General features: G+C 41.2%; 1 protein-coding gene across 1 annotated transcript in view; it reads left to right on the top strand.

The window, feature by feature from the left end:
* The window catches only part of RAB3C (RAB3C, member RAS oncogene family), a 139,635-nt gene extending 116,716 nt beyond the window's left edge, over positions 1-22,919 (top strand). Inside the window, exons 4-5 of the mRNA XM_075411173.1 lie at positions 1,228-1,352; positions 14,616-22,919. Coding sequence (XP_075267288.1) covers positions 1,228-1,352; positions 14,616-14,803 — 313 coding nt within the window. The 3' untranslated portion in view covers positions 14,804-22,919. The remainder of the gene's footprint in view (positions 1-1,227; positions 1,353-14,615) is intronic.
* Positions 22,920-23,227: the final 308 nt, after the last annotated feature.

The raw sequence follows: 23,227 nt of genomic DNA, 5'->3' as shown, positions 1-23,227 counted from the left end.
GGGGTCACTAGTGAACTTGGCATCCATGCAGACTAGCTTCCAGAACACTTAGGTGACATATTTTTGAAGCTATTTCATCTTTTCTCACAGACATGTAGGGCCATGATACTCAACAGGATACCCTTCCAGGGTGCCATCTCCTAAACATGTAGTTAAGCAGGTTAGTTTCTACACCAGTGCAGTTTTCCTAAGCACCCTCTATTGTCCTACATCTTTTTCTCTCTGCATTGATCGTATGGGGACAGAAGAGATATTAATATCCTACCAAGCACTTGACTCAGAGCCTAAAGCCAGACATAGTCACAAGTCCAAGGCAAAGGGCAAGTCCTTAGAGTAAGCTTGCTGCACCCTGTGTTACCTTCAAGGGCAGGCACTCCTCTCAGTTAGAAGGTGGTAGACAGCAGCATCACTCCTGTCTGAGCCTGGAGCCAGAACATGGAGCTTTCATTCCTCCAGAGCAGGTCTGAGTATCAGCAGAATGGTGGCAAGTAAGAGGTGCTCCTCATTGCTCATTAGCTGCATCGCGTTCAAATTGCAGAGAGCTTTGTAGGGTAAGCTGTTTCACCACAAGCACTCAGGTCCCATGTTGTTTCAAGGCCTCAGATACTCCAATTCAGCTGTAGTCATGGTTAGGGCTTGTATAATTTAAATGGAAGGTAAATCAAAGCTCAAACTCAGCCCATGGCGGTGGCTTAATGCACAATGCAACTCTTGATGTTGTCCTGGTAGGTCAAAGTCCTACAGCAGAAAGTGCTGGAGACAAACAGCAGAGGCAAGACAGAATGGCTTTGAAGTTATACTGATTAATTTATATCCTGATTTTAAAAGGTGAAAGATAAGAAATGAATCAGCTGTTAATTTTGTTTCAAAGCTCTGTTTTTAGATGGCAAGGTTTGCATTAAAATGTGAAAATACTTTTTTTAATTGTGTGGGAGAAAGTGTTACCGCATATTTCTAAAAATATAGGAAGGATGTTGATGGCAGGAGAAAATATTGAAAGAGAGTCTTGTTTTAACACGCAAAAGTAAAGTCTGTGTTGATATTATTCCTGTAATAATAATCCCTGACAGATAATCCTTAGTTTATTTGAAATACAAAATTAAACAGAATCCTGCTACCCTAGATGTCAAAATCGGTATTGTCTTTTTTGTCTTGTTACAGTTCTGTGCAAAATGGTTGTAAGGGGAATTTGCTTTGACTTCTCTCTCTCTTTCTCTCTCTTTTAAGGTCAACTCAAATCAAAACATACTCTTGGGATAATGCCCAGGTTATTTTGGTCGGTAACAAATGTGACATGGAGGATGAACGGGTAATCTTCACTGAGAGAGGCAAACATTTAGCAGAGCAACTTGGTAAGAAAAGAAATCACAAAAGCTTTATGACTGCTTGCGAAAATGTACAAAGTAATGTCATTAATTGCTACAGTACTTGAATTGTTTTTGATACATTCACTGTAAAGCAATAATCATACATCCTTTTTTTTCTGCAGGCAAGATCTGAACTGTCCTTGTTCATATCACTAGTACTGTAACATCATTAGAACGGATGTGCATCCAGGGATGACCTTATGCAGAGCTGTGACTGGTCTGTCATCTAGAAGTGTCCACAAAATGAGTGCTGGTTCAGAGGCTGACTTAGACTAAAGACACATCTGATAAAGCATTCCTTATGCTGTTCCTTAGATAGGAATTACATTATGGCCTTTGTGATAAGCATCAAGATCAGGCGTGTGTCTGTATATATACAGTATGTTTAGAGAGTTGTAGCTATAGGCAGATACATCCTAGCCAGGGAAAAATAATAAAAAAAAAACCAACATGAACAAACCAACAAAAAAAATGAGGAGAGACTTAAGAAACAGCTTACTGAAAATATGAATTAGACCTGTTTGCAAACTGAAAACATTTAGGTTTTGATTTCCAACACCAATAACCCAAAACAGAAAAACACCTATAGCCAACTCCCACTGCTAACAGTTCACCTACTGCACATTTCCACAGGTGTAAATAACATGAACCTCTGTTTCATAGAGTCTCCCTCTAGGAGGCAGATGTTGCCCACACAGAAATTAAGGAGCTGTGCACATCTCTGTTCTTGCTGTTTCTGCCCAGCAGTGACATCCTTTCATAGCATGAAGTGGTTTTGAGGTGACACTGTCCAAAATGTAACGGAAAATATCCAGAGCATCATCGTAACACTATTACCTGGACTGTTTTGCTCCTTCAGATATGCTGATCTCTGGAGAGCATGATCAGCAGGTGTGCAAATCAAACCCTGGCATCATCGGAGGTCAATTTGTGTGCTCTGCTGGGCATGGGTTTACTATTATTTTTAAAATTGACTGTGATAAAGGCTCAGTCTGGTGAATATGTGTGTTATTAAGATCTCCTTGTCACTATTCCTATATAAGTGTTTAGGGGAAATGGTGTTACACGAGTAACTGCATAGGAAACAGAGACAGATGGTGGCATTTTAGACTGTATCACCTGTGCTGCATCTAATCCCATGCTGGTGGTTCTTATTTTATGTATATTCATCACTCACTGACTTACGTTTTTAAATAATTTTTCTAGGTGTGTAACTCCTTGTCCTGGTAAATAATTTCATCAGAATAACATATCTTCCTATTGCATCGGTCTAAATAAGCATTACATAAGTGTGAAAGCACACCTAAAAAATATACATTAAAAATTACCATAAATCAGTCCTTGAAATGTGACAGAAAAGATTTAACAGCAGAAAAATTGTCAATATTTGTGAAGAACTGACGTTCTAAATCTGTTTGCAACAAACTCAAAATGGTTACCATTGCACCTGCTTTAACAGCGGATATTTTTCTTTGCAGAATAACCTGTTCTTCCCACTGTAAGCATTTCTAATATTTATTCATTTCAATAGGAGCTAGGAAAGTATATTCAATGGAGACGGAGATCCAAAAAATTTAACTGTACACTTTTACCCCAAATTTAGACCAGGGACTAAGATGACTGGCAATAAACATAAATTTGCAATGTAGATTTTGAAGATGTTTTTTTTAAGTCACATCACTAATCTGAGTTTCTATTCCTCAAACTATTTTCCTATAGAAAGATTAATGCAGTGGGTTGACAAGTAATCCCCAAGGTCATGAATTTAGCAAAACAAGAAGGAACTTTGCATGTTGTACAGGCAAGAATCCTCAGCTGTAATAACCAATGCTTGCAAAAAAAAAAAAAAGAGTAATGAGATAGATATCAAAACTCATGTTTCAGGCTTTAAAGCAAACTCTAACTCCTGGGATTTAGAATTCAATCTTTATAGAAGCAGATTATCCTTTATGCCCATATTTATCTACTCTGGGGTTTTCCTTTCTCAGATATCTGTCCTGTGGCTATCTCAAGGGCAGGTTATTGCACTGGATAAATTGTGGCTCTGATCCAGTATGTCATTTACTGTACTCACACTGCACACACAAACGTTTATATGTTTCCTGTACAGCTGCAATCATTTCTTAAATCTGCTCAGAGATTGTGGGAGGTGGTGTCAGGAAAAGCAGAAGAACATGTTTCCCTGAATTGTAGTAAGTGCTCTGCCCATGTTGGCCAGTTTGAAGTGCACGTGTTGTGTCAAACACTCTGGACTGTCTTTTCATTCTCTGCCAATGAGTTGATAACTTCTCTTGTGGGCAAGTTTTAAAAATAGCAGTATAGATTTTTGTGTCCAGCAAGACATTTTAAGACTGTGAGCCTTTTGAATGCCATGGTCTGCAACGTTGATTGCAGCCACAGCTACAAGCAAACACAATGCACGAGTGCTGTACAAAGAACACATATTGAAACACTCTCTTCTCAAGTGGTTTTATTTTCAGCCCTGTTTTTTTTTTAAGTCACTGAGAAAATGAATACATGTACATTTTGGGCCAGGTTTTCAAAAGGTCAAAAAGAGCACTGGGCACTTAACCCTCCAGGAAACATGGTGTCCTGTTAAGAACAGTGTTATCAGAAAACTATGCCTCTTTGGTGGCTACTGACCTCTTTGAAAAGTGTGGCCTTCAATTTTTTTAACAAGGTGTAATCAGTCATTTCTTTAAATCTCAGTGCTGGCTTGTTTCTCAGACGTAACCCAAACAAGTTCTTTAGATCAATCAGCAATAGGCCTCATTACCTGCAAAGGTCTGGCTAATCTAGTGAAGTATCCCGTGGCAGCTCCGAGTACCTCTCTTGTAACACTAATGGAAGTTCACAAAAGAGAGAAGGAGTGGTTAAGAAAACCAGACCTGACCTTGAAGGGAAATTAACAGAAAGTCTATGAAAACAGAATTTTCCTCATTTCCATTTTAGATTTTTTTAAAGTCTTTTGTTAATGACATAGAGCATGACACTGACAATACCACCACAGACCACAGCTGCAAGCAGCACACTACCTTACCAATGGTAATGGCCAGAACTAGGTTCCTTGTGAAAGGCATGAAAAGTCAAACATACAGTGATACTTTCCCAGACTGTAGCAAATTACATTCATGGGCCTCATGAACCAAAGGCAATATTTTTATATTCAGTAGCCCTTTCATGATTTTTTACTATGGACTTGTCCAGTGAAGTCTTTGAAACCATATAAAAACTTGCCATCCACAACATCCTTTAAATATGCACAGTTTATCTGAGTTGTCTGCTTCTGCTTTGAATCAGCCACTTGCTAGTTTTATTTTGTGTTTCTTCAGTGCTATATTCTGAGAAGCAGTGAACAACTGTTTGCTGTTACCTGCTGTGTAACACCATTGGTTTCAGACCTGTATCATAGCCCTACTTTTTCTCCAGGCTGAAATTCCCAGGCTATTTCATTGCTCGAGGCACAAGCACCATCTCACACCTTAACCATTCCTTGTCACCCTATTCAGTCCTCTTTGTAGTTGGTACATCATTTTTTCAGAAATTAGTTCATGGTTGTTTAACATAATAGCATCATTAAAGGAGTAATGTTAGAATGAGGTGAAAACAGACACGAGCATAGAAATTCAGTTGAATCATGTAACTTCACCTCACAGAGATATCACACTGAGAAAATATAGAAACGTGACAAACCAGCCACCAGGCAGAACTAATTAACGTAATGTTAATATTGACACTGGAATCACAGCAAACACATTTAAACAAGGGTGTGGAACATAATGCTTATGCTATTTTGTCTCTTTGTGAATGTTTGTTTTGAGCACTACATGGATTGGCTATTGAGTGAAACCCCAATAGAGTCAGCACTTACATGCTTTAAAGCATTTTAGCAAAAAAGTCTTGGAACTTCTTGCAAGCAAAATGCATGCACACTTGCCAGCTGCATTACTCACACAGCTTTTCTGACATATTCACCTCATGCATCTCGGCTGAGTTCAAAGCTTCATCTGTTCATAAAAGTTTGGTGTCACTTGTCAGAAGAGAAAAAGAGTGACTCACAGTTGGCATGAATTGCATGGTTCCTTTTATTCGTGGTCCTTATGATGTATTCTGATTTACATTCTGGCAAAGGATTAGCAGACAGAGGTGTGCACAGAGCTTTGAACAGGCTCTGGACAATCGCATGTGCAGTTTGACATACAATGTCTCCATTTATTTATGACATTTTACTGTGCATGCAAATTACGTATATAATGTTATATATGTTCTTTTGTTGCTTATGTGCTTCTGTACGACTCCTATTTGCTATGCATGTGCTATAAATTATTTCAACACTCAATTAGTTTTTAATTGCAAATACTGCCATTACAGAATGCATTATATCTTTAAGACTGGGACCTCTAAGGTTTCTGCAAAAGTGCAATCCTGCCATAGGTCCAAACCATGCCTATTGCACTTGTGCTTGCACCAGGTACTAGGGTTTCATAGAATCATAGGTTGGAAAAGACCTTTAAGAACATCAAGTCCAACCATCTGCCCAACACCACCATGCCTACTAAATCATATTCCAAAGTGGCACATCGACACGTTTTTTGAACACCTCCAGGGATTGTGACTCAACCACCTTCCTGGGCAGCCTGTTCCAATGCTTGACCACTCTTTCAGTAAAGAAATTTTTCCTAATCTGCAATCTAAACCTCCCCTGATGCAACTTGAGGCCATTGCCTCTTGTCCTATCACTAGTTACCTGGGAGAAACGACCAACACCTACCTCACTACAACCTTCTTCCAAGTACTTGTAGAGAGCAATAAGGTCACCTCTCAGCCTCCTCTTCTCCAGACTGAACAGCTGCAGTTCCTTCAGTCTCTCCTTGTAAGACTTGTTCTCCAGATCCCTCACCAGCCTCGCTGCCCTTCTCTGGACGCACTCCAGCAACTCCATGTCTTTCTTGTAGTGAGGGGTCCAAAACTGAACACAGTACTCAAAGTGCAGCCTCACCAGTGCCGAGTACAGGGGCACGATCACCTCCCTGCTCCTGCTGGCCATAACATTTCTGATACAAGCCAGGATACTGTTGCCCTTCTTGGCCACCTAGGCACACTGCTGGATCATGTTCAGCTGGCTGTCGACCAACACCCCCAGGTCCTTTTCCACTGGCCAGCTTTCCAGCCACTCTTCCCCAAGCCTGTGGCATTGCATGGGGTTGTTGTGACCCAAGTGCAGGACCTGGCATTTGGCCTTGTTGAACCTCATATAGCTGGCCTCAGCCCATCGATCCAGCCTGTCCAGATCCCTCTGCAAAGCCTTCCTACCATCAAGCAGATTGATAGTCCCACCCGACTTGGTGTCATCTGCAAACTTACTGAGGGAACACTCCATCCCCTCATCCAGATCATTGATAAAGATGTTAAACAAGACCGGACCCAAAACCGAGCCCTGGGGAACACTGCTCGTGACTGGTCACCAGCTGGATTTAACTCCATTCACCACCGCTCTCTGGGCTCGGCCATTCAGCCAGTTCTTTATCCAGTGAAGTGTACACCCATCCAAACCCTGGGCAGCTAGTTTCTCCAGGAGGATGCTGTGGGGAACAATGTCAAAGGCTTTACTAAAGTCCAGGTAGATGACATCCACAGCCTTTCCTTCATCCACTAGGCAGGTCATGTGGTCATAGAAGGAGATCAGGTTGGTCAAGCAGGACCTGCCTTTCATGAACCCATGCTGGCTGGGCCTGATGCCCTGGTTGTCCTTCATATGCCCTGTGAGCACACTCACGATGAATCACTCCATAATCTTCCCTGGCACTGAGGTCACATTGACAGGCCTAATAGTTCTCTGGATCCTCCTTCCGGTCTTTCTTGTATGTGGGTGTTACACTGTCAGTCCTCTAGTCATCTGGGACCTCCCCTGTCTGCTGCAAGACCTGCCCCAAATGTCTGATCACCTTTTCTGTAAGGTCCTGTTTCTCCTACCCACCTTTTTGGCTCAGGATGGTTAAGGCTCTGAGAAATGGAGATGTTGTAACATAGAAATGCTGTCTAGAAGAGACCTCTGGTGATCATGTAGTGTGAGGTTCCACCAAAATCTACCTCTAGCAATATGTTCCATCCAGCAGTTTTCAGGGTAGTGCCCTTCCCATCAGATTTTCTGTGCCTCCACATTTCTTACACTCTGCCACCTGGGGTCACCCATCGCTGGGGGTATCCAGCACATCTGAGCATGCCTTGGGTGCACTCACCTGCTTTCTAAAAGCATCCTGCCACACTGTCTCTCCCAGAGGCCACCAACCAATGTCAGAAAACAAAACTAAACAGGCCCGTTCTAGGTGATCTCTCACATTCTCTTTTGCAAGGGCGAGCAGAAGCCATCCCTCATACTGCTTTCAGGCATCTACAAAGGGTGCTGAATGCTATGTGCCTCAGCATCAGCAGTGCTCGGGGCATCAGTGTGCCTCCACAGGTTGTTACTCAGAGAGGTCATCATTTTACTCCTCAGATTTTAACACATACCTTATTTTACATATTTTGGTGTGGTTTTGCCCTCTGCATCCTTTTTCTTCGCATCTCTTTTGGGCCATGTCTTCCTTAAAGTCTATTTTCAGCTTTCCCTCTATTTCCTTTTCTTGATTCCCAGTGCTTTGAAAATAAATTCTGCTGAAACGAGAAGAAAATTTCTCACTTTGAACCAAAATCAGCCTGCTTGCCTATTTTGTTTTCATTTTGTTCTTGGTTCAGGCATATATATACATAATGGTCATGCTGGGGAGATGCCAGAGACCCGATGAGAAGTGATCAGATTTCTTCAAATTAAACCCATTTAGCACCCCAGCAAGCCTGAAAGTGGAGCATTTGTCAGTCTTGTGTGCTTATATGGGGTGCAGTTCGGCATCCAGCAGTTCTGTGTGACCCGACCAAGCCTGCAAGAGTAGGCGTGCTGCTGAGATGGGGCAGGAACACGACTGGCTTCTGAATTCAGGGCTGGGCACGAGACAGCGTGAGGACTCGTGTGAACCTTCGCTTGCCTTGGGGTGTGAGCCCTAGAGGGTGATGTGTACATTAGGCATCTCTGGGTACACTGGGGGTATTAGGCATCTTTGAGTTTAGGCAGCAACTGAAGAACCATTTTTAGGACTGTAATTTTTGCATCTAAATCAGGAATCAAGTGGGACTTGGCACCTCAGCACACAGCTTGTTAGAACAGCGAGTTCTGTTTTGCCTTTGTGGCTGGCTGGAGGCCATGGTGCAGAAGGCAGGGTCACCAGCAGCTCTGAGAGCACAGGCATATGGCTGCATCTAACTTTGCATTAAAAATGAAAATAATTGGGTTGTGCAGGAGCATGCCTCTTCATAGTTCCAACTTTCACCATTTTTTAGCTCTTTTTAAAGGGCAAATGTTAGTGCCAGAGGAAGGAGACACACTGACAGCACTGACAAACAACAGAGTCTTCTGTTTAGTTACAACACACACAGGCTATTGGCAGAGCAATGAAAGGCTCCCATACCCAGGATGATTTTTTACAGGAGAGAAATGCCGACCTGCCTTTGCTTTCACGCTTTTGGAGGTATGTTACAGGAAAGTTACTTAATGACAATTGGAAGCAAGGGGTTGTGTCTGCTCAGCAAATGTCTCATGTAAACAAGCAAAAAAAAGTTATTTGCCAGGAATCTAATTTATTATCCAAATGCTCTCATTTAAAAGGTATCTGGAAGCCACAATCAAAACCAGTACAACTGGTATTTATATGGAAACCTTCTGTTCTGAAAGACTGGAAAAGAAGGTATTCTCTAGAGCAGTACCAGTAACTGCCCCTCAAGTCTGTCCATTCTTCCAGAGCTGAGAGTCCCCCTTTAGCTTTCTTTAAAAATAAATTTGGCCACCCTAAATGTTGGATAAATATCATTTCTGTTAACAATTTCTACACTAGCTCATCCAGAATGGTGCTAAAGCACTGCTCTTCATGGAGGTAATATTAGCAAAGTCCTGTTTTGGGGCTTAATGTTGTTTTAATACTTTTCTTAACATAGTCCAGCCCTCAGGCTTGTTTGGACAGCCGAGGTCCCATCCAACTGGCCTACAAAACAGAGCAGGGTATAACCAGATCTGCTGCCACAGTTGCAGGTGCAGGAGATACTTTGAAGAACAGCAATGGTCACCAGCTACTTTCAGCCCAGTTTCTTAGGAGATGACCTTTTCAACCATGCCACCTGTGTGTGTCTGGCTTTGACAGAGGGGTAGAGGTCTCAAAGATATTAACAGTCTGAGGAAGTGAACATCTGAGCAGAGCAGAAAGATCTTGCAGTTGCCTGGACTGACAGCCTGCAACGTGAATGCAAAACTTATTAGACAGTATTCACAGCAGGCAAGAAGTGCCTCACAGTGCCCCTTCAGAACTAGCCACAGGATGCAAATCCAAGGAAACAAGGCATCATTAGCTCCTCTCCTTTCTATACCACAGCATTGTAAAATCATTCATTCCCATGGCTTCCTAGATTTTCCTTTTGTACACTGCTGTGTTACAAAGGGAGCAGCTTTCTGCAGCCACTTCTTGCTCTGGCATTGCAGTCTCCTGCTGCTCCTCAAAATACTGGATTGAACAAGGCTCTGGCAAGAGCAGCTTTAAGGATCACAGTTCAAGCTTGTCTTCAAGGAGGATAGTTACTGCAGGAACACACCCTTGGGGACATCTGTTCAACATCATGACATCAGGGGTGATAAATAAAATTGTCTTGCTTGTGGATAAACATTCTGAAATCAGAAGGTCTTCCAGATCAGGTTGTGAAACATTAACATAACCCTTGTCTGTATTGCCTGTGGAATTGTGCTTAAAATTTGCTAGCTAGCGTGTCCTCAAGAAGCCATATTTTCTCAAGAAGATGAGAGTGTGCAGAATGTTCTTCCCTTTGCATATGGCTCTCCTTTCTGTTTTTTTTTTTCTTCCTCATTTTTCAAAAGCAGGCATGAACAAGTGTTACTAAGAATTGATGAAGGAGCCGCTGCAGAGCCAGGACATGTCTAAGCTAGAGAGGGAACAAAGTAATTCAGTAACCGTTTATGTGTTTCAGGGCAGCTATCTAAACTGCTCTGTTTGCATTATAGCTCATCAGGTGAACACAGAACTGTACTGGTGTCCTGGCCGGCCCCTGCGGCTGTAGTGCTCTGTGGGGGCTGCTGGGACCTTGCCAGCTTCCTTCGAGTCAATACTATTGGTAAGAAGGTAGATAAGGGAAAGAGACATAGTGTAAGCATAGCAAAGGGAAAACTGAATTAAACACAAAGGAGGCATTTAAATTAGAACATCCTGATGCATGTTCCACACACATTGTTCATTTGTTCAGGCAGCACTTTGGTATCTGGGATTTTCTGTTTTATCTGCATTCTGCCTTTCCTACCCACTTGCCCCTTGGGCTTTGTCGTATCTTTGCAGTAATCTGCTCTGCCAGACCTCATCCATATCGGTAGTACAAATCATTACAGGTGGTGGGAACATGGTGTTCTGTGAGCTCTGCTGCCCTGAGCATCACAAGAGAGTTGCCTCACTTCAGGCTTGTACTCACATGGAAAATCTTTTCTCTCCATTAATAATGAGCCGTGGAAACAAAGGTGAAGAAAGTATTAAAAGGCATAGATCTGAGGCACTCAGATGCAGGCATTTTAGAAGCTTAAGGTGTCTAATCACTATTAGTAAAATAAATGCAAGATGAGTCAGAAGGAGAGGAGAGATCACTGCGATAAAAGTCTGCAAAGTATTCCACAACAAAATGGAAAACAACAAGAATTCAGGTATTTATTCCAGGCACAGTCTGCTAGGAGATATGCTCCATACCTCTTTGAAACTGTTCCACAGACAGAGTTTCTGTAAAACAAAAAAAAAAAAAAAGAAACACCACTCTAATTTATTGGGATCTTTTGCATGAGGTTAGCATTCACGTAGGGAATTTAATCCCCTGCACAGGACAGTCAGTTGCTGTCTGGATGGCAACAGAAGCCTCTGTTGCAAGGGTCTTTGCAAAGGTGTCTTCGGCTGCATCAAACCAGACTGTAACTCCAGTTCTGCTGAATTCTTGTAATCTGGCTGGTCCTGTGTACCCACTACATAGCATGATCATTTGGCAGTGATTGCTTTAAACTGAGCACAAAGCATCTCTTAATTGTCTGAACTGGCTTCAGAAGACTGTTCTGTGTGACCATTTCTCTATCTGCAAGAACGGTTTCTACAGACCATCTACAAGTGTCTTACCTATCTGCAGCTGAATCCATTCTGCAGCAGGAATTGCCTGGGGGGAGCCCACCAGTGTGCCCTGTCCTCTACTTAGGATGTTTATCAGCACATTTAGGCATATAAATACTTCCTATCAGATAGTCTATGCACAGCAGGGGCTGCTTGGGGGGCTTCTCTAGGGCTGTCCAAAATTCCTACCTGTACGGTTCCTGTAAAGCGTAAATCAAATACTTTGTTGTGGAGGCAGCTGGGAGTTCAGCCACTTTTTCACAGGTCAGTGCGTTGTCTCATCTATGCAGGGTCTAGCTGGGGAGGTCTTGAATTACCCAGGCAATTAATGACTAAGTTGATTGGATGTGTATGCAGGCATAGCCTGATACCCAGCTGCACCAGTACTGTGACTGCAGTTTCCTTCTCGTATCAAAATCATGACTGAAATTCCGTAGATTTCATCACAGCTATAGTGTCTATTTTTATTTTATTTGAATAAATATGTTTGTGCTTGAACACTCTGTGTGCCTCTATTTTACCTGGAGAATGGGTGCCTCTAAGTTTTTCATGGCGTTCTTATGCAGAACATCCTCACCATGGTAGGGGACCTGTTTTCTTGATCCTGTCCATGTTGCAGTATTTCCTAACGTGGGTCTCTGCTTTGTGGCTCTTTTCCTTGCACTTTCTGCTCTTCTCTGTCCAGGTCTCTTACCTACCTGTCGCATCCACCATTTCACGATCATCTCACATGCCAGTTATTCTGTCTTCTTATCTGTAAAAACTACTCCCCTCATAGATGTCCTTAAGATTCACCTTTTTTTCCTGCCGTCTTGTCCAAGGCTTTGGTGTGCTATTTCTCAGGCATCCTCTCACCGTTCCTCAACCCTTCTGCCCTCTGGCCCTGCTTGTTCCTCTTTGGCATGGCTGCTTTCCTCCTGCTTCCTCTGGAGCAGACACTAAGAGTTGTGGAAGGATCTGACTCTTGCTGTGCTAGAGCTGCAGCTGGATTTCAACACAGAGCACAGAAAATGTGGAGGATCTTCCTTCCCCCAAGCTGTCCCCAAATGATCTGAACAGTCTTCCCCTGCATGGAGCTCTGCAGGAGGGCTGAAACCAGTAGCAAGTGAGGCTACGCTGGCTTTCCCCTTTTTCCTTCTAGTTTAGAAAATAGGAGAAGTGTAAGCCAAGCTAAACTAAGACACTGCCCTGTAGATTCAAACCTCCTCCCAGGATATGATTTCTGTAGACAATCTTTCATCATGCACAGTTTTCCTCCTTTCCAGAGAAATGTGGAAAGGAAAAGTTTTCACAGCAATGTGCACTGATACCTGTGGGTTATCCTTACACTTCATGCTGTTATTAATACAAGTTGTACGACAAAATGATAAAAAAAACCCTGTACAATATTTATACCTCTTATTATCTAAACCACCTGTGAACTTTGGCCTGTGTTTAGCTTCTAGGCATTTAAACAATTTAGCACTTTGTGACATTTCAGCACAAGGCATCTTATGTGAACTAAACATATGAAGAAAATTCAGAACAGAGAGTAAAGTTTTTTCATTGGTTATTACTGAATGCTGGGATATCAAGTCAAGCTGAATATAATTATCTGCTGTAATTCCAGGCTAGTACTCAAACATGCAAAAAGCTACATGGTGAGCAGTTATAGCACTGAACGTGCACATTACATCCCATATAGATGGAATATTGAACACATAGTACTAATGTGATCAAAGAAGAAGCATTTAAATTTCAAGTGGCCTTTCAAAATACATCAGCCCATTCACTAGAAAACACACACAACATGAAAAAATTCCACAAAAAGCTGTTTTCTGCCCTTCTGCCAAGAGCTTCAAGTGACTGACATTTTCTTACTCGCATTTTTCTCATAATTAAGCATGGTGGTAGTTGCACATTGTTATTCAGGTTTAATCAGAAAGAATAAAAGTAGCTGTGCAAAGGCTAAACCACTTCTGTAAGATTACCAGTGGATTAGGCATTTTGTAAACTGTTTTAATACTGAACCCTTAGGCAACGGAAAGACAGGAGTGAGCTTTACATTACCAGAGAACCCTCAGGTGAGCAGTGTGGGAATGGTGGTAAAAGGTGGAGCATGGGCGGAAAGGCTTAGGGAACAAACAAATTAAAAAAAACAAATGTTTTGCAAAGGAAGCAGGATCATGGGAAGACTCGGCGCTAGCAGAAACCTGCTGGATTGCAGGCTGACCAGCAAGCTGCAAACCTGGCCCAGATGTAGAAGGCAGGCGTGGGAGAGGAGACAGAGGACAAACAGGGGCATAGAACAGAGCTCAGGAAAGCTGGCTCTGCTCCATAAAGGCTTCCAGTGTCCCTTCTGGCTTAAGGATAGCTCTGATTTTTGCCTTTGAGGATCTTATTGGGAATGGATAGATAAAAAGTCCTACCACATAAATTAATTAAGGAAGTTTTCTTCCTGGCGCATTAGTCTATTTTTTTTTACTAGTTTGGCTTGTGGCGTTGGGAGTCCCTTTGGTCACTTCTATACTTAAGTAGACATCAAATTGCAGAACTCTTTCCCTGTCTTGCTTGTTTTTTTACCTGGTTATGTCCAAACGGAGTTGTCTGTTTAGGCACCAGGTTAACGACACGGCAGAAGTGGCTGTTTCCAGCTGAATAATGCTCAGACGAACATAATACTTAAAGATGGAGCAGTAGATTATTCCTTCTCAATGGCTGTATAAACAGGGCATTTCTAAAATAATAATACACTCAAACTAGTGTCAATTTTTAAACTATTTTAAAGTAGAATTTGTCTAAGGGAATGTATTTGGGCCAGTCATCATTTTATCTGGTTTGGTATAAAGCAAATAGCACTAGTGTACTTACTCTGTGTTACAATTTTAACTGTTCTTCCAATATCACCCTTTTATATGTCTGCTCTCACACGTTTGCTTTCTGAGTGTCTCTCCACTCATCCTTGCCCAAGAGAAGTCTGTATATTTATTGGAGATTTTGGAATATACATCAAAAATAAATGTGTTGTTTGTTTTCTTAGGATTTGAATTTTTTGAAACAAGTGCCAAGGACAACATTAATGTCAAGCAAACGTTTGAGCGACTTGTGGATATCATCTGTGACAAAATGTCGGAAAGTCTGGAGACAGATCCCACCCTTGCTGCCAGCAAGCAGAACACACGGCTAAAGGACACCCCTCCTCCACAGCAGCCCAACTGTGGGTGTTAATACAGCTGTCAGCACAGGCAGCTCCAGTGTGTTCTGTTGCCAACAGAGTATTTACGAATGCTCTATATGCCTTTATTTATACTGTCTTATTAATTTATGGGGAGAAAAGTCTTTTATCTTACATCAGCAGATGGTCGAGTATGCGTACGGAGCTGGAGAGGTTATTAGTTTGAAAGGACGACCCGTTTTTTAGCATCTGGCTTTTGCATGCAGGATGGCTATTAGTTTATCTTTTCTTTTTACTGTTTTACATCACATTTACTTCAGCTGGTACCATGTCCTCGGACCACATTTGGCTAGAATTGACTCTTGCTTCATCAGTTTCAAATTACATAATTGAATCCTTAGGGTAGTGGCCAAGGTGTTTTAAGATAAGCTTCCTCATGACACTTATATTTTCTCCTAACTGAAAATCAATTTAGAGGTATTCCTCTAGTGAGCCAGTCCCTCATCCTGTCCAGATCATTTGTGTAAGGGACACTTCCTGGAGCATATTGCCTTGGCAAATCTGCAGTCATTATGTTACACATCGTGGCTGACTGGAAATTGCAGAAGTTAGAAAGAAGTTAGTTCCTGGACCCAAAGCCACCGAACTTCCCTGTGAGTTTCTAACTGGATATGGGTGTTCAGTGCAGACCCTCAGAGATATTAGGTACTTCATCCTGTGCGGATAGCTAGTATGTTCACATTTCCACGGGAGCTGCATGTCTATCTGACACCTTCCTGAAACTGGACTTAATTTCTCATTCCATGATGACGGGGATCCCACTAGTACCTACCCCAGGAGTGAAGGGCTGACTAGCTCTTTTCATTTCTACTTGCACGAGATATAAAACACACAGTTCTATATTACCTCTTACAGAGCCAAATCCATTACACTTGGTTGTTTGTAGCCAAAAACTGTCTTGTCATATTGCTGTCAAACCTGCATACTTAAGTTTCCGGGAATTTAGCTCCCATTCAGTCGCTGAGACAACCGTCACCACACTGGCTACAAACACCTGTATTTTACTCAGACCTATTGCAGAAGTGCTGCTGGTGTCCACAAACTGGAGTTTGACCTAATTTTTACTTTGATGAGGATATCTCTTTTGACAAGACAATCAGAATTTCACAAGATTTTAAAAAACTTTGGGAGTAATAAAAATTGTCAATATTTCTAGTGTTGGGCTGAATACATTAGTAAAATCAGCAAAAGGCTGTGAAGACAGCAGAATAAAGTAGACAAATTCTTTTTTTAAAAAGTGTTAAAAATAGTCATATTTCACAGTTTTAAAAAGTACTCCTCTAGTAATTGGTGGCAGTTTCTTACATCTGTTCCCTGGAGTGCTTTGTACAACTGCTTTATTTGCATCACAGTGACATTTTTTAACTAAACAGCATAATTGAAGAAGTGTTAGTCAGTTCATTGTTCCAGTTAGACAGAATTTAGGACAAGGCTGACATTTCTTAAATTGTCTGCAATGGGAAAAATTGGAAGACAAATTAAACAAAGGAAGTAACTCAAGGTACTGCAAACTGCTCACAAATGCAGACATCCCTCTACACATATTACTTTTTTTGAAGGCAATTTATATAACTCCTTAAACAAACTAAGAGAAAATGATCACTTTTTTTAACTGACTATATAACTGATATACACTTTGACGCAGTGAAAATTGCTTCCAAACAAGGCTTATAGACACAAGTAAAATGGGTATGCCATCAGGGCCTATGCTGGCTGCCTTACTTACATGGATAAATGTTCTTTTTTCAGTCTGGGGTTTTAAACCATGTCTGTCCTTTTAGCTAGTTTACTTAAGCAGTTGTTTTCCTAGCAGACATGGAGACTGGATTTCACTTGTTTACTTCCATGAAGAGAAAGCACTGTCCTCTTTGAGGCTGACAAGCAGCCAGGTGGAAGAGGTATGTGCTAGCCCAACCATAACTCTGCCTCTCTCCAGGGATGCTGCTTTTCTCTCCCCCGTCTAAGGCAACATGTTGATAACTGTGCTGAGAGACTTTCATTAATAGCTCTTCACCAACTAGGTACCAGCTGCTTTGGAAAAATAAGTGCTAAGAAGCTGAGGAGTCTTCGCGTGAGGTGGTGGGCAGTTTTCCATTGTTTTCCTGCTATGTGCAGTTATTCCTGCTGGAGAACAAGGAGCAAGGAAGCCTTGAGACAGCACTCAGCTTCATCCCTCAAGTCCTCTAGAAAAGGCTTAGGTTGTGTTATTAGTCTGAGCCATCTCAGGCAAGGCAAGGAGAGAGGAAGATGTAGTCGCGTCTTACATCAGCTTGGACATATCCTGCACCATGCAGCATGGCTACGAGTGCAAGTATTCTTCCAGCTTTGCTCTGGGATCCTTGCTGCAAAATAGTCTTCTCCTGTGCATATTGTAACAAGGGAAGAAGACGCCAAGATGCACCTTGCTACAGCCACACCTTACTTGTACTCCATTGCAATGAAATCCAGAACCCCATCCTCTTTATAACCATGTAGACTCTAATCAGTGGTGGCAATATTTTATTAGCATATATCTTTTTACATAAATTGAGTGATAGAGAAATATTTCTTTGCTTAAGTAGGATTAATTAATTGCTTTTCATTTTGCATAAAGAGTCTGGGCAGAAGAATCTCTCCTTTGCATTTCTGAGACAAGTAACCTCCCAGTCCTCCAGTATATCTGACCTTCTGCATGGGATGGGAGAATGGGGAACTGCTGTTCATTAGACTGCCAGCCATGTGTTATAAGGAAAAGGCCCATCTGAAGTACAGCAGGAGAATCAGTCAGTATTTAAACTCCTGGGATCTTTGTATTGGCAGTCAGACATTGTCACAGAGTTTGGAATTAATCAGATTGTTTTTTGAAGTGTTCTCATCCAATCCTTGGAGGTTTTCAAGACCAGACTGGCTAAAGCCCTGGGCAGACTGCTCGGACCTCTTAATTGACACTGTTTTGAGCAGAAAGTTGGGATAGATCACCTGCTGATATCCCATCAAACCAAATTTATCCTGTCTTCCTTCTTCTGAAATTGAAAATGTGCGAAAGTTCAAGTAGATCTTTTCTTAACAATCAGGGTTATCTACTGTTGGAAAAGTAGTCTTTGATATTCCATCACAGGCTGGCTGTTGAAGCCCCGTGTTTCACAGCAATATTGGGTTTTCTGCTATAAAGTGTGGTCAGATTTAGATCAGGGGTATCATGATCTCAGTACCTCTGCCAGCTGGAACCTGGCTATTGCAGATAAATACAAAAGACAGAGAGGCTTTTGGGAAGTAACTTACTATCCCTTCCCCAAACACTCTAAAAATTTAGTCGAGTTCTTGAGGAACTAGCCAGATTGGGATTTTCATTCTATTTAAAATTATGCCTTGGCCTGTTCATAGGGTAGAATATCCAAAAGCAGCCTGTATCAGTCTAATTCGGCTCCTTCAGTCTAGGTAGGCTCATATTGACCTGTGTGACAGAACTGCAATTTTCTTAAATGCAAGTAGAGTTAGGCTGAACACTTTTGGAAATCCCATCCCAACCTGATCAAGGGCCAAAATGAATGGCTTGTTCTTCACATGTATCTGATAGTCACTGATCATAAGTTGTTGGAGGAGACAAAGTGGATTTGGTTAGACCCCTGATCTATCCACCGGTGTAGCTCAGTTCTGTCAAGAGAAAGTACCAGGCTAAAAAGAGATCTATTTTAGTGTTGGGAGAGGTCTTGATCATTAAACTGAAACCTGGGCTAGAAGATCCGAAATAATTTTCAGCCTCATCACAATACTTGGTGAAAAAGTACTCACACGCTTTGCATGAGCATGTTGTCACTCTCAGCACTGAAATAGGGCTGAATGTCGTGGAGCCGTATTGGTCCAGCCACAGATAACCCCTTCAGCTGAGATTTAGGCCACTTGGTGAGATACAGCAGGTGACACACAGAGCATGTTAAATTTCTGAGACATTAGATGCCTCTGGGCAGAGGGTCCTGAGCTCCTCAGTGCCAGCTGAACTAATATACACAACCCATTTTCCAAGTTATGATCTAGACTAAAGCTTTCAGCAGCAGGCTAATCCTCTGCACGGGTAATGCACCAGCCTTATCATGCTCTGACAGTGTCTTGCCTGGTGCATGAACAAACTAGTGCTTGGAAAATACCCTGGGAGCACACAAGAGCACGGGATGTGACTGGTTCCTGTGGTACCTCCTGGCACCGACCCGCCAGGCAGCCAGCAAGCCCTGCCGCGCCAAACCGTCAGGTGCCAGCTTTCGATTCTGATAAGAGTTCATGTTCACAAGCATTCTGTTCCTTACAGTGCAACTGACTTACTTAATACTGTATCTTTTTGTTGTTAGTGTTTGTTGTTTATTTAGACGTGTTTGTTTGGTGTTTGAAATACACATGAGGTAGCTTGATTTTCTGTCAAAAAAATGCTCTTTCTCTCTGAACAGCTGTATACGTGACTGTTACCTGGAACTCTTTGTTCCTTTGTGCTTATACTTAATGTAATGCCTAGAGAAACTACCTGAGCAACTATATCTGTGTGGCCTTTCCAGAGCACCAGTCTGAAAGATTACGTTTTCTTCCCAGTCTGTTCAGCTCTGTATATGCAGCTGCACCACCTGCACCTTCTTAATTTTAGGAGTGAAGTGCTATTTCAGGGTGCACAAAATCTGCTGGCGTTTGGTCCTAACTTTGAGAATGCTTTGAGTTTAATAGTAATTTTTAAGAAAAAATGGTGGTACAAATTCTACATCTGATGATGATGCCTTTGTTTCTTCAATAGCAGACAAATTATGCTGTATTTGCATTCCAAAAGATGCCCCCCAACCAAATTCCCCCCCCGCCCCAACTACTCTTTTCTATATTTGTTTGTGAGAGGCAAGATTTATTACTTGCATTTTTAAGGGCGTCAACTAAATTACTGTTCTGTTGATGGACAGGTTCCTCCTTGGCCTGTTTCACACAGACACACACTGCATGAGCCTAGTTCTTTTTTAGGATGACAGATTTAGCAATGTGAGACCATGTACATGTAAATCCTAATAGATAAACCCTCAGGGGGTGTAAAGCAACATGTCTTCACTTATGCCAACAGGGGAGTGAGTTATGTTGATTTACACTGTTTAATCCATACACGTGGCCTCTTCAGTACACTCTGACTCCAGATTCTCTAAGATTCATTTTCTGTCAAGTCTCATGTAAAGCAGGAACTTGTTTCAATTATTTGAATGATTTCTACCAGTTTTCTTTATTAAGGGGTAAATGTAGATGACCTTTGAAATTTAAGCTTTCTTTTTCTTCATTTATTTTCTTATTTAATTTCACTTTGTTTATCCACGGATGTTCATTGAAGCAGAAATTGTAACTACACATGTATAGTATACACATACACACAGCAGTACATCTTTGCCGCTCAGTTCCCGCTCTTGCTTGTTCATGTTCAGCGCAGCCTTTGCTAAACTCCACAGTGGAATTTATCCATAAATTCTCATTAGCACCAGAAATCAGCTAGGTTACATTTGCAGACTGTAGGTTTATTATCCATGGTTCCAGCAGACGTAGATGGCTTGCCATTTATACAATAAGGTACCTGGTATTTGATTGGGAGGAGGGAACAAAAGTCCTTTTATTCCAATAGCTTCAGGATCATGCATAACATGCAGAAATGAAAGCTAGAGATTGCTTAGCACTTCTGGTGATAAATTTCCTCGAGTAAATCTGACATGTACCTGCAACTAGTGTTAAATGAAATGTTTGTGCTGTAACTCCTGTTTGATATTTTGTCAGTAATGTCAGATGTGCCGTGGCTCAGTTGGACCTGTATACTAGTGTTTGTGGAATTCAGATGTCTTAAATGTTGCATGAAAATATGTTATAAAAATAGATAAGTTTTCTATTTTTTAATACCTCAAAACTGAGGAATTATGGGCCAATAAGTGCAATATTTAATTATTTACTCAGTGTATATAAACTTGTGTGAAAGGGAGAAGTGTCATGTATGTGTGATAAGGCTGTTGATGATGACTGTGTGGCTTAAGGTTTCCAGTAGATGTATGTGTCTTGTAGTAAAAGTTACATAGTAAACACTTTATCAGTGTAGTGTAAGAATACTCTATTCATAAGCATTTAAACTATTTTTCATATATGAGACAATGGTAAAAGATATTTGTATGTTTACTGCAAGTGCATGTCAATTTTACTTTTAGAGTTGTGAGTGTCCTTTCTCAAAATTGTCATGTTACACCAACACTAGTGGGACAGCGCTTTCAGTCAGAAGATGCTTGTAACCATTCCTAAACTATCTGTCTATATTTTTTAAGCATGTTCTTTAGAAGCATTAAAAGAACCTCCTAGAGCTTAGCAGTTACGGTGAGTTATTTATTCTTAAAGAACCAGTTCCATGTTCTGTCTGCCTGTATTACATAATGTCATGTAAGCATGTTTTCTTTAATCTGATACGCTTAACTCGTAATACTTAGCTGAAATATTAAATAGGAGTAGCCAATACTATTTCAGCTGACTCAGCAAACTTCAGTTGGTGCCCTAAGTTAATATTTTTGGAAACAGCTTGAAGGTCACAGTCAAAATGGTCCAGCACAGTGGGTGGTGACCTTAATTAGTCACTTCTGCCAATTAAGTTTCTTAACTTTTCTAGATCCTAAAGATGGAATATACATCCTGAAAGATATTGACCCAAACTCTTCACTCAACTGTTACATGGCCCTCAATGCTGAACAGCTCCACTGTTAACAGTAAAGCTGAGGTATAAACGGAAACAAAATGCAGCCCAGAATCTAGCCGTGAAATTAAAAGGAGACATCAAATCATTTCTTTTTCCTTTCCTGTTATCCTTGCATATTTCTAACAGTTGTCTAGGCCCATGAGCAAGGCCATCACTACTCAGCAAAACCCTTGGGTACATTTAGGACCTTAAACCCTTATCACTGATCTGCTGTGTGTTCCCAGCTGTACCCACAGACTCTGCAGAGAAGCTCATTCTGTTCATGCTTGCTGCCTCTCTGGTTTCATAGGAATGTATCACCCGCATTGGGAGACTGCTAAATGGAGTTGGTCCACTGAGTCTGGGCTAAGGGGAGTAACTTGTTTTGCTGAACAACTTTCATAACAAATTATTTTCATTTGTACCACACTGAAAGGCACATAAGTAGATTTTTAGTTTGATCTGACACATTTTTGTGACAATGTACAAGGTTTATTTAGGTTTGTTTGTTTGTTTGTTTTTTAAATTAGCTTGATCAGGAAAAGAAGAAAACTCTTAAGTCCAGCTGGAAACCAGTATCACTGATTTCCTTTCCTATGTATCAGATAGTTTCCCTGAGAAAGCAAAGTATCTAGGTTGCATTAAGCGGCACAGGGCAGTATTTGCAATGACCAGAGCAGCCCTTAAAATTCTCCATGTTTTTATACCTTCTGTCATGAAAACTTCTGCAAAATTACACAGACCAGATTGCTTAATAAAAAAATGGAAATTCTCAATATCTTTGTAGCTGAGCAGCAGACAAAGCAACAGTCATAATGTGAGGTACCACTTAAACAGAGATATACAGACTGCTACAGGACTGAGGATGGTTTGCCTAAACCTTTTGTTGCAAAGTGACCTGAGTGTTCAAGGGCTGGCAGATAATTTTTACCTAGCATTTTTTTATTCCTTATAGACATGTGATTACATACACAAAGATAAATGCTTACCTTGAAAATATGAAGCTGTTCCGGCTCCCTCAAGTTAACTTACTTGCTGAATTGTTCTTGAAGAAAGGTTGAAGTACTTGCTTAGGATACATTTGTGAGGGGGTGAGACTCAATCCGTCCCTCCTCCCCCGACTCTTATTGCAATATAGTTACTGTGGTTCTAAAAATATGTTAGTTTAAAATGCTGCTGGGTGACAAATTTTGTGAATCTTCTGCATATATCCATGGGAGCTCTTGTCTGAACATGAAGTACAAGTTTTATCCACGTGCAGAGTTTTAATTCTATGTGGACGTAGAGACCATGTGTATTCCATTGGATATTCTGTTTGTATGTGAATTCTGTATACCAAGTGGATTTTGTTTGTTTAATTTTTTGTTGGAAGTTTTTCTTTTCCTTTCGTGATTATAATAAATATTCAAGAGACTGTACTCATGAATATCTCCATGGTCTTACCCCTCTCCTCCCTCTGTTTATTTCCTCTCACTTACCAAAACTTGGAGAGAATTACTTCAGTTTTGTCAAAATAATGAACAATGATACAACATCTGCAATAATTCATTTCATTAATATCCTCTCAGTAGCACTGATGAGTTGTAGTTCTGTCTGAGACCCAGAGAACTCCCTGGAGACTTTGCCCTAGGAGTCTGCAGAAGAAAGATTAGACATTTCCCTACCAAAAGCACACGGTTGTCTCAGCCTGTACCCTGACTCTTTAAAATGAGGCAAAACTTTTTCT

Source organism: Opisthocomus hoazin, chromosome Z (assembly GCF_030867145.1).
Source record: "Opisthocomus hoazin isolate bOpiHoa1 chromosome Z, bOpiHoa1.hap1, whole genome shotgun sequence".
NCBI lineage: Eukaryota > Metazoa > Chordata > Aves > Opisthocomiformes > Opisthocomidae > Opisthocomus > Opisthocomus hoazin.
This window is presented reverse-complemented; position numbering and strand designations above follow the sequence as displayed.